Genomic DNA, 15,595 nt, shown 5'->3' on the forward strand with positions numbered 1-15,595 from the left:
ATCAACCTTTTAACCTAGGACCTTTTCATTCTTTTTATTATTATTGCTTATTTGAAAGGTGGGGCAGGGAGGCAGAGAGACAGCCAGGACTGGGACAAGCCAAAGCCGGGAGCACAATCTGGGTCTCTCACATGACTGGCAGGGACCCAACTACTTGTCATCACTTGCTGCCACTAGGTGTGTGATGAGCAGGAAGTTGGAATCAGAAGCAGATCTGGCACTATGGCAAAAAAGGACCTACATGAAAGATCTCTGTGAGTGAGATCCCAGCAGAAAGAAAGGGCCATCAACGAAGGAGGTACCTTTCTCTGAAGGGAGGGGAGAGAACTTCCACTTTGATTATGGTTTTGTCTAAATAAGGTCAGAGTTTGTGGACTCAAGAGGCTTCCATAGCCTTGGCAGTTCATGACAAGAGCCTTGGGTGATCACTGATGTCATAAATGAGTTAAATCAACAGGGGTCACTGTGTACTTGCTCCTCCTGTAGGACCTCTGTCCTTAATGTGTTGTACTATGAGAATTAACAGTAAAACTAATCTTCAAACAGTACTTTATACTTTGTGTGTCTGTGTGGGTGCAAACTGTTGAAATCTTTACCTAATATAGAGTTGATCTTCTGTATATAAAGATAATTAAAAATGAATCTTAATGAAGAGTGGGATGGGAGAGGGAGTGGGATGGTTTGGGGGTGGGAGGACAGGTATGGGGGAAAAACTGCTATAATCCAAAAGTTGTACTTATGAAATTTATATTTATTAAATAAAAGCTTTCTATAAAAAAAAAAAAGAAGCAGATCTGGGACTCAAATCCAGGTACTCTGATACAAGATGCAGGTGTTCCAAATTTTAACCACTGTGCCAAACACTTGCCCTTGTGATGTATATTTTCAAAGACAGAATGGACTATGTAAAGATGTTTCTCCAATTAATTACTATTTAATATAGGACCCAACAAATTAGAATTCATTTTGCCTCTTTGACATACATAAATGAACTATTTCTTCAGCCCATTTCCTATATAAAGTATTGGTCCTCAAACTGTATTTGGTTAACAGCACTTTTCACAATATGGTGGAGATATGCTATCTCTCCCAATAAATGCATACAGATACATATACAAAAACTTTATGATAAAATTTCAGGGGTCATTAACTCAAAACTTATTCATGTAATGTCCAGTTTCAAAACTATTGTAAAGGCTAGTATACTGTGAAATATGTTTTAATAATTCAAAATGAAATCTGAGATAAAACACAAGAAGTTAACGTGGATTTCTTTACAGAAACCTGAAAATAAGTCACTACTTTAGGGAATCTTTTCAATTGATGTTTTAAATCCTAAAAGCAAAATATACATAAATCACTGGTAAGCATTACAGAAGTTTTTCGAAATTTAACTACAATTCAAGGGCATATTATTGGCTTTTCTTTATTTACTTGTTTGCAATGAAAAAGCTCATACTCCATTTGTTCAAGATTTCACCACAAGAACTTTTTATAATTTTATGGGAGATTATAGGTGAAAAAATTGTGAGAATAATTCACTTACATCATTTTATGTGATAACAATGTCATTCCAATTTTATAAAGCACATACCTACAATTCACTCATTTCAAGATACAACTCAATAGTGTTTAGTGTAATCATAGAATTACACCATTTCCACAACATTTAAATCTGCCTTATCTTATCTTATTAAATGATCTTAGAACATTTAAATCTGCCATAGAGACCCTCCCCGCTGCCTCTGCCCTGCCACCTCTGTGCTCCACCACACAGAACACGCACTGAACTTCAGCACGGGCTTCCCTGCCGCTTTGATGGCCCCACGGACTCTGCTCTGCCAAGTGCTCCCAGAGGGGGAAGACGCCAGGGAGATGCTCACTCAGTGTTTACCGAATCTTTGATCTATAGGATTCCCCATCAATACTATGTGTGCGAGGCTGAAAGGGTCAAATGGTTGATGACTTGCTGCACTTATCATTTATTAATTGATGACATATTTCTCCAATGATCAGAGCACTTGGGAACCTCAACTGATTCCCAAGGCTCTCTTATCATATCTTATTATGGTGTTTGGTTAACACAAGTGTAACCTTGAATTTACTGGCTACAAAGGAATAGGAAGCACATTCCTTAAAATTAGCTGACAAATTACTCCTTTTGCCCTGTATCTCTGAGCAATCTTACTCTCAACTTTGGATTTAACTTCATTGGAACTCAGTGGGAATCAGCTGATGCCAGCCACGAGGTAACCGGGGAGGCTGGATCACAGTTTACTGCTCGGGGGCCCTGCCAAGCGCTGCCACTCTCTCAGAGGAGGGTTTCCCTGGGAAGCCAGTTTTTTGAGATAGGCGCTGGGCTCCAGCTGAGGGATATCAGGATTCTGTCTGTAATATTTCTCCAGCTTCTCCAGAACCTTGGGCAAGCCGACTGTGGAAGCATAGAACATGGGCCCGCCTCTGTGCCTGGGCCAGCCATACCCATACAGATAGATAACATCGATGTGCTCTGGGCTGGTGGCTATCCCCTCTCCCAAGATACGGAAGGCTTCATTGATGAGTGCATACAAGCTACGCTCAAGGATCTCTTCCTGGCTGATGACCCGAGGTTCAATGTGGTAGGTTTCTCTGTACTGTGACAGAAAGTTGGAAAGCCAGGGGTCAGGCTTGTGAATCCTGCCCAGCGGCTTGTCATACTGATACCAGCCCTTACCAACCTTCTGGCCGAATCGTCCTGATTCACAGAGCATGTCAGGAATTGGGCAGTATCTCCTGTTGTTCCGCTTTCGGACAGGAGTTCCTGGAGGCAACGCGGGTCCAGTAAGACCTTGCCCCTTCCGAATTCTCCAGCCCACATCCAACCCAGCAAGGTCAGATACCCTGAAAGGTCCCATTTTAAAACCAAACTCCTCCAGCACCTGATCTATCTCCTCTGGCTTGCTGCCATCTTCCAACAGGAAGTACGTCTGATCGTAATAAGGTCTCAACATTCGATTCCCAACAAACCCGTGACAGTTGCCTACAACCACTCCAACCTTTTTAATCCTTTTGGATAAGTTCATGACAGTGGCAATGGTGGTGGGGGAGGAGTATTTGCTAGGGATCACCTCCAGTAACCTCATGACGTGAGCTGGTGAGAAGAAGTGGGTGCCGATGACCATGTGGGGACGGTCAGTGGAGGAAGCCATCTCATCAACGTCCAGGGCTGAAGTGTTGGTGCACAGGAATGCTTCTGGCTTGCACACGGCAGACAGCTCAGCGAACACCCGCTTCTTCAGGGCCATGTCCTCAAATACCGCTTCAACGACCAAGTCCACACCACTGAGCTCCTGCAGGGATGACGTTAACCTGGGTTTTGGTACCGACCAAGGGTGGCCACTCTGCTGCATTTTGGAGGCTTCCTTTTCCAAGATGGAAGTTATCACCCTGTTTGCAGCTTCCAGTTGCTTTCTGTCTGACTCCACAGCAATCACAGGAATCTTGGCCCTTGCAAAAGAAATGGCAATACCTCGGCCCATTGTTCCCAAACCTGTAGACAGAGTGAAGGAAACAAAGAATGATTCAATAGTTTTTGGGCTTTGGGAAATTACTCACTGAATGGAAAGGTTCTACTGCAATTTAAAGAGATTTAACATTTAAATAGATTGATACAAAAAATTGACGTGGTTCAAGCTAACATTAGGTAGTATGCTACATGCTCCCAAGGTAAAAAAAAAAAAAAAAAAAGAGTATTTCTCTCTCTCTCTCTCTCTGTCTTTCTCTCTCTCTCTCTCTCACACACACACACATATATTAAAACTAATAAATGAGTCCAACAATTTTGAAGACACTAATCAATATAGGAAAATTAACTGTATTTCCATATACTAGGCAATGAACAACATGCATATGAAATTAAGAAAGAAATCCTATTTATAATACCATAAAAAATCATAATATACTTAGCAGCAAACTTAACCCTGGATAGAAAGATTTGTTTAAAATAAATGGAAAACTATCTGATATTCATGGATTAGGTCATTTAATAATGTTTAGATGAGAATACTTTCCAAAATGATCTGCAGAGCCAATATAATCTCTATAAAACATCAGCTGGATAGTGGCAGGAAGTAACAAGCTCATTCTAAAATTCCTATAGAAACTATAAGCACTCAGAAGATCAACACAATATTGAAAGAAAAGAACAAAGCTGGAGGATTCACTTCCCATTTCAAAACGTATGACAAAACTATGGTATTCAAGGTAGTGTTGTACTGGCAGAGAGACAGACATTCATAAATAAACTCTATACTTAATAATCAACTGATTTTTGACAAGGATTTTAAGACCAATAACTAGGAAAATAATAGTCTTTTTGACAATGTTGAGACAACTGAATATCCATATGCAAAATAATGAAGTTTGACCGTTACCTCACACCATGCACAAGAACAAACTAAAAAACATGGATCACAAAGGCAAGTATTTGGTACAGTGGTTGAGCCACCACTCAGGACATCCACATTCCATATCAAAATGTCTCAGTTGGAGTGCTGGCTCTGTTTCCAATTCCAGCATCCTGCCAGTGTGGACCCTGGGAGGAAACAAGTGATAGCTCAAGTACCTGGGCTGCTGCCATCCAAGCACCAGACCCGGATTGAGGTCCCACCTCTTGGCTTTGGCCTGGCCCAGTCCTGGCTTTTTTTAGGCATTTGGGGAATGAACCAGCAGATGGAAAGATGGAAGATTTCTTTCTGTCTTTCTATGTTGGTCAGCTTGTCTATTGGTCTTGGTCTTGGTCTCTCTCTCTCTCTCCATCCCCCCACCTCTTTTCAAACAAAACAAATTAATAATAAAGACTCTAAAAATTGAATTATAAACCTAAACATAAGAGCTAGGACTAAAAAAATTCTCTAAGTAAATTTTAGGAGTAATTCTTATAAGTAAATCATTTTTTAAAGATTTATTTATTGGAAAGTCAGAGTTACAGAAAGAGAGAGAGATTGTCCATTTGCTGGTTCACTCCCCCACATTGCTACAACAACCAGGGCAGGGCCAACCAGGAGCCAAGAGCTTCATCCAGGTCTCCCACATGGGTAGCAGGGGCGCAAATATTTGAGTGATCTTCCTCTGCTTTTCCCAGACACACTAGCAGGGAGCTGGATCAGAAGTGGAGCAGCTGGGACAGGAACTGGTGCTATTACGGCATGCCATGGTTGTAGGCAGCAGTTTTATCCACTACACCACAATGCCAGCCCCTGATGAGCAAATATTTCTAAAGATTTATTTTATTTACTTGAAAGACAGAGTTAGAGAGAGACATACAGATAGACAGGGACAGAGACAAAGACAGAGGTCTTCCATCTGCTGATTCATTCCCCAAATGACCGCAATGATCAGGATTGGGTCAAGCCTAAGGCAGAAGCCAGGAGCTTCTTCTGGATCTCCCACACAGGTGCAGGAACCCAAGCACTTGGGCCATCCTCCACTGCCTTCCCAAGCACATCAGCAGGGACTTGGATCAGAAATGGAGCAGCCAGGACGTGAAACGGCACCCTTATGGGATGCCGGAGTCACAGGTTGCACTTTACCTGCTATACCATAACACCGGCCACTGATAAATAAATCTTTCGATCTTGGATTAAGCAGTGGTTTCTGACATTTGACACCAAAAGCAAAAGTACTACCAACAAAAATTAGCTAAATAAGACATCACCAAAAATAAAAACTTTGCACTTCAAAGGATACCCTAAAGAAGGTGAAAAGACAACTCATGGAACTAGAGAACATACTGTGAATCTGAAAAAGAGATTTGTATCTAGATGTTCACACCACAACAACAAAGTACAAAAAGAATCCTTACAACTCAACAATAAAAAGAAAAGTAACCAATTTTAAAATGGGCAAAGGGGGGCTGGGGGCATGGGACAGTAGGCTAAGCTGCCCATGAAGATGGCTATAACCAGAAGACTGACAAAAACAAGCATTGGTGAGAATATGGAGAAACTGGAACTCTGAAACACTGAAAGTAGACTGTAAAATGGTAGATGGTATGGAAAACAGTTTGGTAATATTTTGTAATACTGCTACTAACAAATAAAGACATTAAATCATTAAAAACATTTAGTTTCTAAAATTATCAAGCATCTATATTTCTTCCAGTAAAAAGAAGGCTGACTAACTCTCATTGCTATAGCAAATTCTATCCAAAACTTTAGTTTGGGTAAATATTAGGAAGTAGACTTTAGGGTTAAAAGGCCTGGTCTCCTATCTATTAGCCTCAAGTTCCAAGAAAAATTTCTAACACCGTAGACATTCTGATCTCATGGTACAGTAGTGAGGATTGAGAACGTACATGCAGGTGCTCTGTAGGTCTGGGCTGCAGGTGCCACCTTAGCACTGAAAGCACAGCAGGAGAGGAAGGGCCGGGCAGCAGGGGGGATGCGAGTCGATCTTCAGTGCTTCCCTCCTACAGCAGGTCTGTCTGCTGGAGCAGGCAGGTGGGGGCGGCCAGAGGGCGACCCCCACCCAGATCACAAAACTGAACCAGATTGAGGCTCTTCACAAGTTTCTAGACATAACTTTAGATTTTCTTCCTCATTTCTATAACCTGACACTTTCACTTAACCATTGAAATACAACTAGGCAAGAAAACACAATTTATGAAGCCAGGGTTGTGGCACAGTGGTTTATGCTACCACTTTCAACACTGGCATCCCATATCAGAACACCAGTTGGAGTTCTAGCTGCTCTGCTTCTGCTTCAGATTCCTGCTAATGCACCTGGGAAAGCAACATAAAACGGTGCAAGTACTTGGGCCCCTGCCACCCATGTGGGAGACACAGATGGAGTTCCTGGTACCTAGGGAGCCAGTGGATGGAATCAATCAATCAATCTCCGCTCCCCCCAATGCTCCCATTCTGCATTTCAGATAAATAAATAATTCTTTTTAAAAAGAAAAAACAAATTATATTTGTTTCAAAAAGCTCTAAAGTCTTGGAGCCGGTGCTGTGGCGTAGTGGGTTAAGCCATTGCCTACAGTACCTGCATCCCATATGGGTGCCAATTAATGCTCTAGGTACTCTTCTTCAGATCCAGCTCTCTGATAATGGCCTAGGAAAGCAGTAGAAGATGGCCTACATACTTGGGCCCCTGCACCCACATGGGAGACCCAGAAGGTCTTAGCTTCGGGTCGGCCCAGCTCCAGCCGTTGTGGCCATTTGGGGAGTGAATCAGTGGATGGAAGATCTTTCTTGCTCTCTCTCTCTCTCTTTCTCTCTCTCTGACTCTCCCTCTCCCTCTCTCTGTAACTCTGTCTTTCAAATAAATAAATAGCTCTAAAATATTAACTTCATTCACAACCTTGGATCTCAAGACATAACTGTCAGACGAGGGGCTGAAGGACCCAGTCTTTCACTGGTGGTTATTAGGATTCCCTGTGTCCATACAGCCTTCATACTGACCTTTGCTCTCTAATTTTGCCACATGAACACACAGAGATGGGGATGACACTCTGTTCCTCTATTAAATTCCAGCCCTGAACTGCCATTGAGTGAAGTTGGTCAGGGACCTCTTCTAGTCAGAGAAGTAAAGAAGCATTAGGATGCTTTACACGCTGCTTCTGCCATTTCTCCTCAACCACATTCTTCTCCCATCCTGACAGCCACGACAGCTCAGGCAAGGTGGGAGGAAGTGAAACGCAGAGGTGATGACCTGAGCTGCATCTTCTACAGTGCTGAGAAGCTGAGTGTGGGCTCAGTTAGGATCACCAGGGCTGGGATTTTTATCTGGGAGAATGGTAGAATGGCAATGAACTATGGGTCTGAGGCTGTTGGCAAGACAGTGGCTGAACTGAGATCTGGTACCAGACAGGGATGCCCACTCTCACCACTGCTATTCAATATAGTTCTGGAAGTTTAAGCCAGAGCCATTAGGCAAGAAAAAGAAATTAAAGGGATACAAATTGGGAAGGAAGAAGTCAAACTATCCCTCTTTGCAGAAGATATGATTCTTTATTTAGGGGATCCAAGGAACTCTACTAAGAGACTATTGGAACTCATAGAAGAGTTTGGCAAAGTAGCAGGATATAAAATCAACGCACAAAAATCAACAGCCTTTGTATACATAGACAATGCCACAGCTCAGAAAGAACTTCTAAGATCAATCCCATTCACAATAGCCACAAAAACAATCAAATACCTTGGAATAAATTTAACCAAGGATGTCAAAGATCTCTACAATGAGAATTATAAAACCTTAAAGAAAGAAATAGAAGAGGATACCAAAAAATAGAAAAATCTTCCATGCTCATGGATTAGAAGAATCAATATCATCAAAATGTCCATTCTCCCAAAAGCAATTTATAGATTCAATGCGATACCAACCAAAATACCAAAGACATTCTTCTCAGATCTGGAAAAAATGATGCTGAAATTCATATGGAGGCACAGGAGACCTCTAATAGCTAAAGAAATCTTGTATAACAAAAACAAAGCCAGAGGCATCACAATACCAGATTTCAAGACATACTACAGGGCGGTTATAATCAAAACAACATGGAACTGGTACAGAAACAGATGGATAGACCAATGGAACAGAATAGAAACACCAGAAATCAATCCAAACATCTACAGCCAACTTATATTTGATCAAGGATCTAAAACCAATTCCTGGGCCAGCGCCACAGCTCAATAGGCTAATCCTCCGCCTGTGGCGCCGGCACCCCAGGTTCTAGTCCCTGTTGGGGTGCCAGATTCTGTCCCGGTTGCCCCTCTTCCAGGCCAGCTCTCTGCCAAGGCCTGGGAGTTCAGTGGAGGATGGCCCAAGTCCTTGGGCCCTGAACCTGATGGGAGACCAGAATAAGCACCTGGCTCCTGGCTTCGGATCAGTGCAGTGTGCTGGCTGCAGCACACTGGCCGCAGCAGCCATTGGAGGGTGAACCAATGGCAAAGGAAGACCTTTCTCTGTCTCCCTCTCTTTCACTGTCCACTCTGCCTGTCAAAAAAAATTAAAAAAAGAAAAAAAAAAGAAAACCAATTCCTGGAGCAAGGACAGTCTATTCAACAAATAGTGCTGGGAAAACTGGATTTCCACATGCAGAAGTATGAAGCAAGATCCCTACCTTACACAAAAATCAACACGGATTAAACATCTAAACCTATGACCCAACACCATCAAATTATTAGAGAACAAGATAGAGGCACAGGCAAAGATTTCTTGGAAAAGACCCCAGAGGCACAAGCAGTCAAAGCCAGAATTAACAATTGGGATTACATCAAAATGAAAAATTTCTGTACTGCAAAAGAAACAGTCAGGAAAGTGAAGAGGCAACCAACAGAATGGGAAAAAATATTTGCAAATTATGCAACTGATAAAGGATTAATAACCAGAATCTACAAAGAGATCAAGAAACTCCACGACAACAAAACAAAAAACCCTCTTAAGAGATGGGCTAGGGGCCGGCGCCATGGAGCGCTAGGTTAATCCTCCGCCTGTGGCGCCGGCATCCCATGGGGGTGCTAGTCCCAGCTGCTCCTCTTCCAGTCCAGCTCTCTGATGTGGCCTGGGAGAGCAGTAGAGGATGGCCCAAGTGCTTAGGCCCCTGCACCCACGTGGGAGACCAGGAAGAAGCACCCTGCTCCTGGCTTTGTATCGGCGTAACCGTTGCAGCCATTTGGGGAGTGAACCAATGAAAGGAAGACCTTTCTCTCTGTCTCTCTCTCTCTTACTGTGTGTAATTCTGCCTGTCAAATAAATAAATAAATAATCTTTAAAAAAAAGAGAGAGAGATGGGCCAAGGACCTAAGTAGGAATTTTTCAAAAGAGGAAATCCAAACGGCCAACAGACACATGAAAAAATGTTCAGGATCACTAGCCATCAGAGAAATGCAAATCAAAACCACTTCACCTCATTCTGGTTAGAATGGCTTACATACAGAAATCGACTAACAACAGATGCTGGCGAGGATGTGGGGAAAAAGGTACACTAATCCACTGTTGGTAGGAATGCAAACTGGTAAAGCCACTATGAAGACAGTTTGGAGAGTCCTCAGAAACCTGAATATAGCCCTACCACATGACCCAGCCATTCCACTCCTTGGAATTTACCCAAAGGAAATTAAATTGGCAAATAAAAGAGCTGTCTGCACCTCAATGTTTATTGCAGCTCAATTCACAATAGCTAAGACATGGAATCAACCTAAATGCCCATCAACAGAAGACTGGATAAAGAAATTATGGGATATGTACTCTATAGAATACTATACAGCAGTAAAAAAAATGAAATCCAGTCATTTGCAACAAAATGGAGGAATCCAGAAAACACCATACTGAGTGAAATAAACCAGTCCCAAAGGGACAAATATCATATGTTCTCCCTGATCAGTGACAACTAACTGAGCTCCTAAAAGGAAATCCGTTGAAGTGAAATGGACACTATGATAAACAATGACTTGGTCAGCCCTTGTCCTGACTGTCAAGGAACAACTTACTTATTCCCAAGAGTGGGAATAAGAGAGAGAGGAGATGTACAGTTCGGCACATGCTCACTCAGACTTATCCCTAATGGTAGAGCTAGAAATGTGCCAGGGGATTCCAAATCAATCCCATTAAGGTGGTATGTAGCAATGCCATCTTACTAGTCCATTTGATCAATTTAAGTTTGTAATTGATCATAAAGATAGGATTAAGTGTCAAAGGGATCACATAAACAAGACTAGTGTCTGTTAATAATAACTGATAGAATTAAAAAGGAGAGAATGATCCAATATGGGAAGTGGGATACATAGCAGATTCATAGAATGTCAGATGCTCTAAACAGCACTCTGGCCTCAGAATCAGCCCTTAAGGCATTCGGATCTGGCTAAAAAACCCATGAGAGTTTCTCAGGCATGGAAAGCCAAGACACTGTGGCAAAAATAAAATAAAATAACCTAAATGAAAGATCTCTGCGAGTGAGATCCCAGCAAAAAGAACAGGCTATCAAAGAAGGAGGTGCCTTTCTCTGAAGGGAGGAGAGAACTTCCACTTTGATTATGGCCTTGTCTAAATAAGATGGGAGTTTGTGAACTCAAGAGGCTTCCATATCCTTGGCAGCTCATGACAAGAGCCTCGGGTGATCACTGACGTCATAAATAAGAGTGTCAATTGTTAAATCAACAACAGGAGTCACTGTGCACTGTGCTCTCCCCATGTAGGATCTTTGTCCTTAACGTGTTGTACTATGCGAATTAATGGTAAAACTAGTCTTCAAACAGTAGTTTATACTTTGTGTACCTGTGTGGGTGCAAACTGTTGAAATCTTTACTTAGTATCTACTAAGTTGATCTTCTGCATATAAAGATGATTTAAAATGAATCTTGATGAAGAATGGGATGGGAGAGGGAGTGGGAGATGGGATGGTTGCGGGTGGGAGGGAGGTTATGGTGGGAAAAGTCACTATAATCCGAAAGTTGTACTTTGGAAATTTATATTTATTAAATAAAGGTTAAAAAAAAAGACAGTGACCGAAGGGATGATTGTTAAAGTAGAGTAAGGACAGGAGTTTGGCTTAGTGGTTAAACTTCCTTTTGGGACACCTATACCCTGTGTTGAAGTGTCTAGTTTGTGTCTTGGCTCTGTTCCCAATTTCAACTTTCTGTGAATGTCAGAACTGGGAGACAGCAGGTGATAGTTCAAGAGGTTGGGTCCCTGGCACCCATGTAGGTGACTCAGATTGACTTCTTGTCTCCCAGCTCTGGCCAGGATGAGCCTCAGCCACTGCAGACATTTGAGGAATGAACAGTAGATAGAAGTTCTCTCTCTCTCTTCTCTCTCTCTCTCTCTCTCTCTCTGTCTTCCAAATTAATTTTTTAAAAAGTTAAAGCTGAATAGGGAAGAACATTAAGATGAGAGGAGTTGGGTGGGCAGTTGGTACAACAGTTAAGATGGCAGTTGTGATTGGGGTACCCAGGTAGGAGCTAGATGCCCAGCTCCCTGCTGATGCTCATGCTGGGAAGGTAGCAGGTGAAGGTTCAAGTACAGGGTCCCTGAAACTATGAAGGAGGCTCAAATTGAGTTCCAGGCTTCTGGCTTCGGCTTAGCCCAGCCCTAGTTGTATGAGTAGAGTGATTCAGCATATGGAAGATCTCCATGTGTCTATCTATCTGTCTGTCTGGGTCTGTATCTTTCTCTGTCTCTACTTTTCAAATAAATAAAAAGAAATATTGGAGATGATTAAGTCATAGATGTAGTCAGAATAAGCATTCAAGAGACATGCAAAGGGGGCAGATGTGGCACAGCAGGTTAAGTTGCTGCTTGAGATACCTATATCCCACATTGGTGTGCAAGTTTCAGTCTCGGCTGCTCTGCTTCCAATCCAGGTCCCTGCTAATGCACCTGGGAGGCAACAGGTGATGGCCCAAGTATTTGGGTCCCTGTTACCCCAGATAGGCTGTTGCAGCCATTTAGGGAATGAGTAAAAAGCACTTAGAGTCTGAAGTCAGACAGACCTAGGATCAAACCCTCACATCTCCTGTGTTTAGCTCACAGTGGAAAAGACAGTATCTCTAGGCCTTGCATATAACATGAAGACAGCACATGAGCTTGGTGAGAATTAGTTTAGCTAACACAAGCAACGTGTTTAGCACAGAACCTGCACCCAGTGACCCTAGGCTGCAGATCTGGAGAATGCCATGAATGACCCCTGATGCTCTTACCCAGAACACCGACAGAGGAGATGGGCCGTGCCGACGCTGTCTTCCAGGATGCTCCAGAGGGAGTTGACCACTTATTTGCATTTTTTTCAGCAAAGAAAGCATATTGCAGGGCTCGAGCCTGGCCTGATTCCCGGAGGTACATAAACAGCTCCTCCTCCTCCTTGATGCCCACTGAATAGGGATACTTCACAGCGGCCTGGATGGCACGGACACACGTCTCTGGAGCAAGGCACCCAGGGTACTGCTTCCGCATCTTTACGAAGGCGTCACTGAAAATGGTATCCATGTTGGGCAAGCTCTGAACTGGCTTGTTGCAGAGTCTACGGGATTCTAGAGGTTGACCTGAAAGGCATAAGGGGACCAGAGCTTTGAAAATGTTGCTTATACAAAGGGAATATGATTATAGAGTAATAATAGCAGCTATCACAATAACCTATTCAAAATTAATGTATAAGACCAAATAATTCATCTAGACTTTGTGTAGTAATTTGAGAGGAAAGACACAGAGAGAGAACAGACATAAGAAACAAGCTCCTGTCTGTAGTTCACTCTTCAAATGTCTCCAATAGCTGGTGTCAGGCAAAACAAAGGCAGGAGCTAGGATCCCAATGCAGGTAAAAAAAAAATCTCACAAGGATGGCAAGGATCCACCTACCTGCACCATCACCTGTGGCCTCACAGTATATACATTAGCAAGAAGTCAGAATCAGGAGTGGATTCAGGACTCAAACCCCAGCACTCCCATATAGGATGTGGGTGTTCCAATTTGTATCTTAACCATTAGACCAAATGCCTGCCCCTTGTCACTATTATTTATTGAAAAACTACTATCAAAAATGTCTGACATCTTTGTAACTTCATTCTATAAGGTAGAACTGAATAGAATTGGAGCACTTTAAATTACATAATGTAGGCATAAAATTTGCCTTCTGTTTATATCCCAAGGCCAATACAACTTTACCAGGTAAAATATTAATTTGTCAATGAGTCCAAGGAGAATTGCTCTAGTTTATATTTTAGATTAAAAATAATCCTAATTCCATTCCTAACAGTAAAAAACAAAACAAACAAACAAAAAAAAACACTTAGAAGAGTTCTCTCTTCCAGCCACCCAAGATGCCGAAAGAAGGCCAAGGGGAAGAATGTTGCCCTGGTCCCTGCTTGTCATGAAGAAGCAAGAGGCCAAGAAAGTGGTAAATCCTCTGTTTGAGAAAAGGCCTAAGAATTTTGGCACTGGACAGGACATCCAGGCCAAAGCGGACCAGTTCGCCCAGGCCCTGGACTACCAGACAGCTACTCAACTGCTGAAGATGGCCCACAAGTACAGACCAGGGATGAAGCAAGAGAAGAAGCAGAGGTTGTTGGCTGGGGCTGAGAAGAAAGCTGCTGGCAAAGGGGCAAGAGACTACCCACCAAGAGACTACCTCCTCCGGGCAGGCGTCAACACTGTCTCTACCTTGGTGGAGAATAAGAAGGCTCAGCTGGTGGTGACTGCACATCATGTGGATCCCGCTGAGTTCATTGTTTCCTTGCCCACCCTGTGTCTTAAGATGGGGTCCCTTCCTGCATCATCAAGGGAAAGGTCCGGCTGGGGCTCTGGTCCACAGGAAGACCTTCCCTTTATGCAGGTGAATTTGGAAGACATAGGGGCTCTGGCTAAGCTGGTGGAAGCCATCAGTCCCAACTACAATGGCAGATACAATGAGAGCTGCCACCACTGGGCAGGCAATATCCTGGGTCCCAGATCTGTGGCTCGCATTGCCAAGCTAGAAAAGGCCAAGGCTAAAGAACTTGCCACGAAGCTGGGATAAATATGCACTACTGAGTTCCCTGTACATAATTGTCCTACACAGACACAGACACACACACACACACACAAACCACTTAGAAGACTAATGCAAGGATGTACATCTACATTAGTGGAAGAAAATGGAGAGTTCACAAATAAGTCCTTACAATTATAGTCAACAGACTTTACAACACATGCACCAAGACAATCGATACAGAAAGCAGTCTTCCAACAACCAGGCTGGGATCAGTGCATACAAGGGGAAAAAACAACACCGGGCTCCTTACACAGCACTATATGTCTAAAGAAGTGCCAAATGGATCACCAATTTGAACAATCTAAAACTATACAATTTTCTAGAACAATACAGGAGAAGCTTTGTGGCCTGGATTTAGGAAAAACTATTTTAAGTTCAACATCAAAAGCTTGACCAAAAAAGAAAAAAAACCAATAAAACTGGAATTAATAAAAATTAAAAAAAATTGTACTATAACTCTTAACTTTTTTTTTTGACAGGCAGAGTGGACAGTGAGAGAGAGAGATAGAGAGAATGGTCTTCCTTTACCGTTGGTTCACCCCCCAGTGGCCACTGCGGCTGCCGCACCTCTCTAATCCAAAGCCCGGAGCCAGGTATTTCTCCTGGTCTCCCATGCAGGTGCAGGGCCCAAGGACTTGGGCCATCCTCCACTGCCCTCCCGGGCCACAGCAGAGAGCTGGACTGGAAGAGGAGCAACCAGGACAGAATCTGGCACTCTGACCGGGACTAGAACCCGGGGTACCGGCGCCACAGGTGGAGGATTAGCCTAGTGAGCCACAGCGCCAGTCTATAAATCTTATCATTTAAAAAATGAAAAGACAAGTGGCAGAAAATACCTGTGTGTGAAGCAGAATAATGGTGACTCCCAAATATCCACATCTTTAATCCCCAGGACCTTACTATCTTGGCATACTTCATTATATTATCTTACCTGTGACTATATTATTTGACCTGGTGAGTTGCTTTTGTAGGAATGAGTACAGGTAAAGTTCTTGAGATGGAGAGATTACTCTGTATTATCAGTGGGGAGGGGGCTCAATCTCATCTCAAGAGCCCTTAAAAATGGAGAATCTGTCCCCACTTGTACTCAGAGGA

General features: G+C 42.9%; 1 protein-coding gene and 1 pseudogene across 1 annotated transcript in view; one reads left to right on the forward strand and one right to left on the reverse strand.

Annotated features, from left to right (window-relative positions):
• Window positions 1–1,410: 1,410 nt before the first annotated feature.
• LOC133773510 (peroxisomal bifunctional enzyme) overlaps window positions 1,411–15,595 on the reverse strand; it is a 45,799-nt gene continuing 31,614 nt past the window's right edge. The window contains exons 6-7 of the mRNA XM_062210821.1: window positions 12,675–13,016; window positions 1,411–3,529 (exon numbers count right to left, since the gene is read on the reverse strand). Coding sequence (XP_062066805.1) covers window positions 2,268–3,529; window positions 12,675–13,016 — 1,604 coding nt within the window. The 3' untranslated portion in view covers window positions 1,411–2,267. The remainder of the gene's footprint in view (window positions 3,530–12,674; window positions 13,017–15,595) is intronic.
• On the forward strand, window positions 13,071–14,485 carry LOC133777163 (large ribosomal subunit protein eL8-like; annotated as a pseudogene).

The sequence above is a fragment of the Lepus europaeus genome, chromosome 2 (assembly GCF_033115175.1).
Source record: "Lepus europaeus isolate LE1 chromosome 2, mLepTim1.pri, whole genome shotgun sequence".
Taxonomy (NCBI): domain Eukaryota; kingdom Metazoa; phylum Chordata; class Mammalia; order Lagomorpha; family Leporidae; genus Lepus; species Lepus europaeus.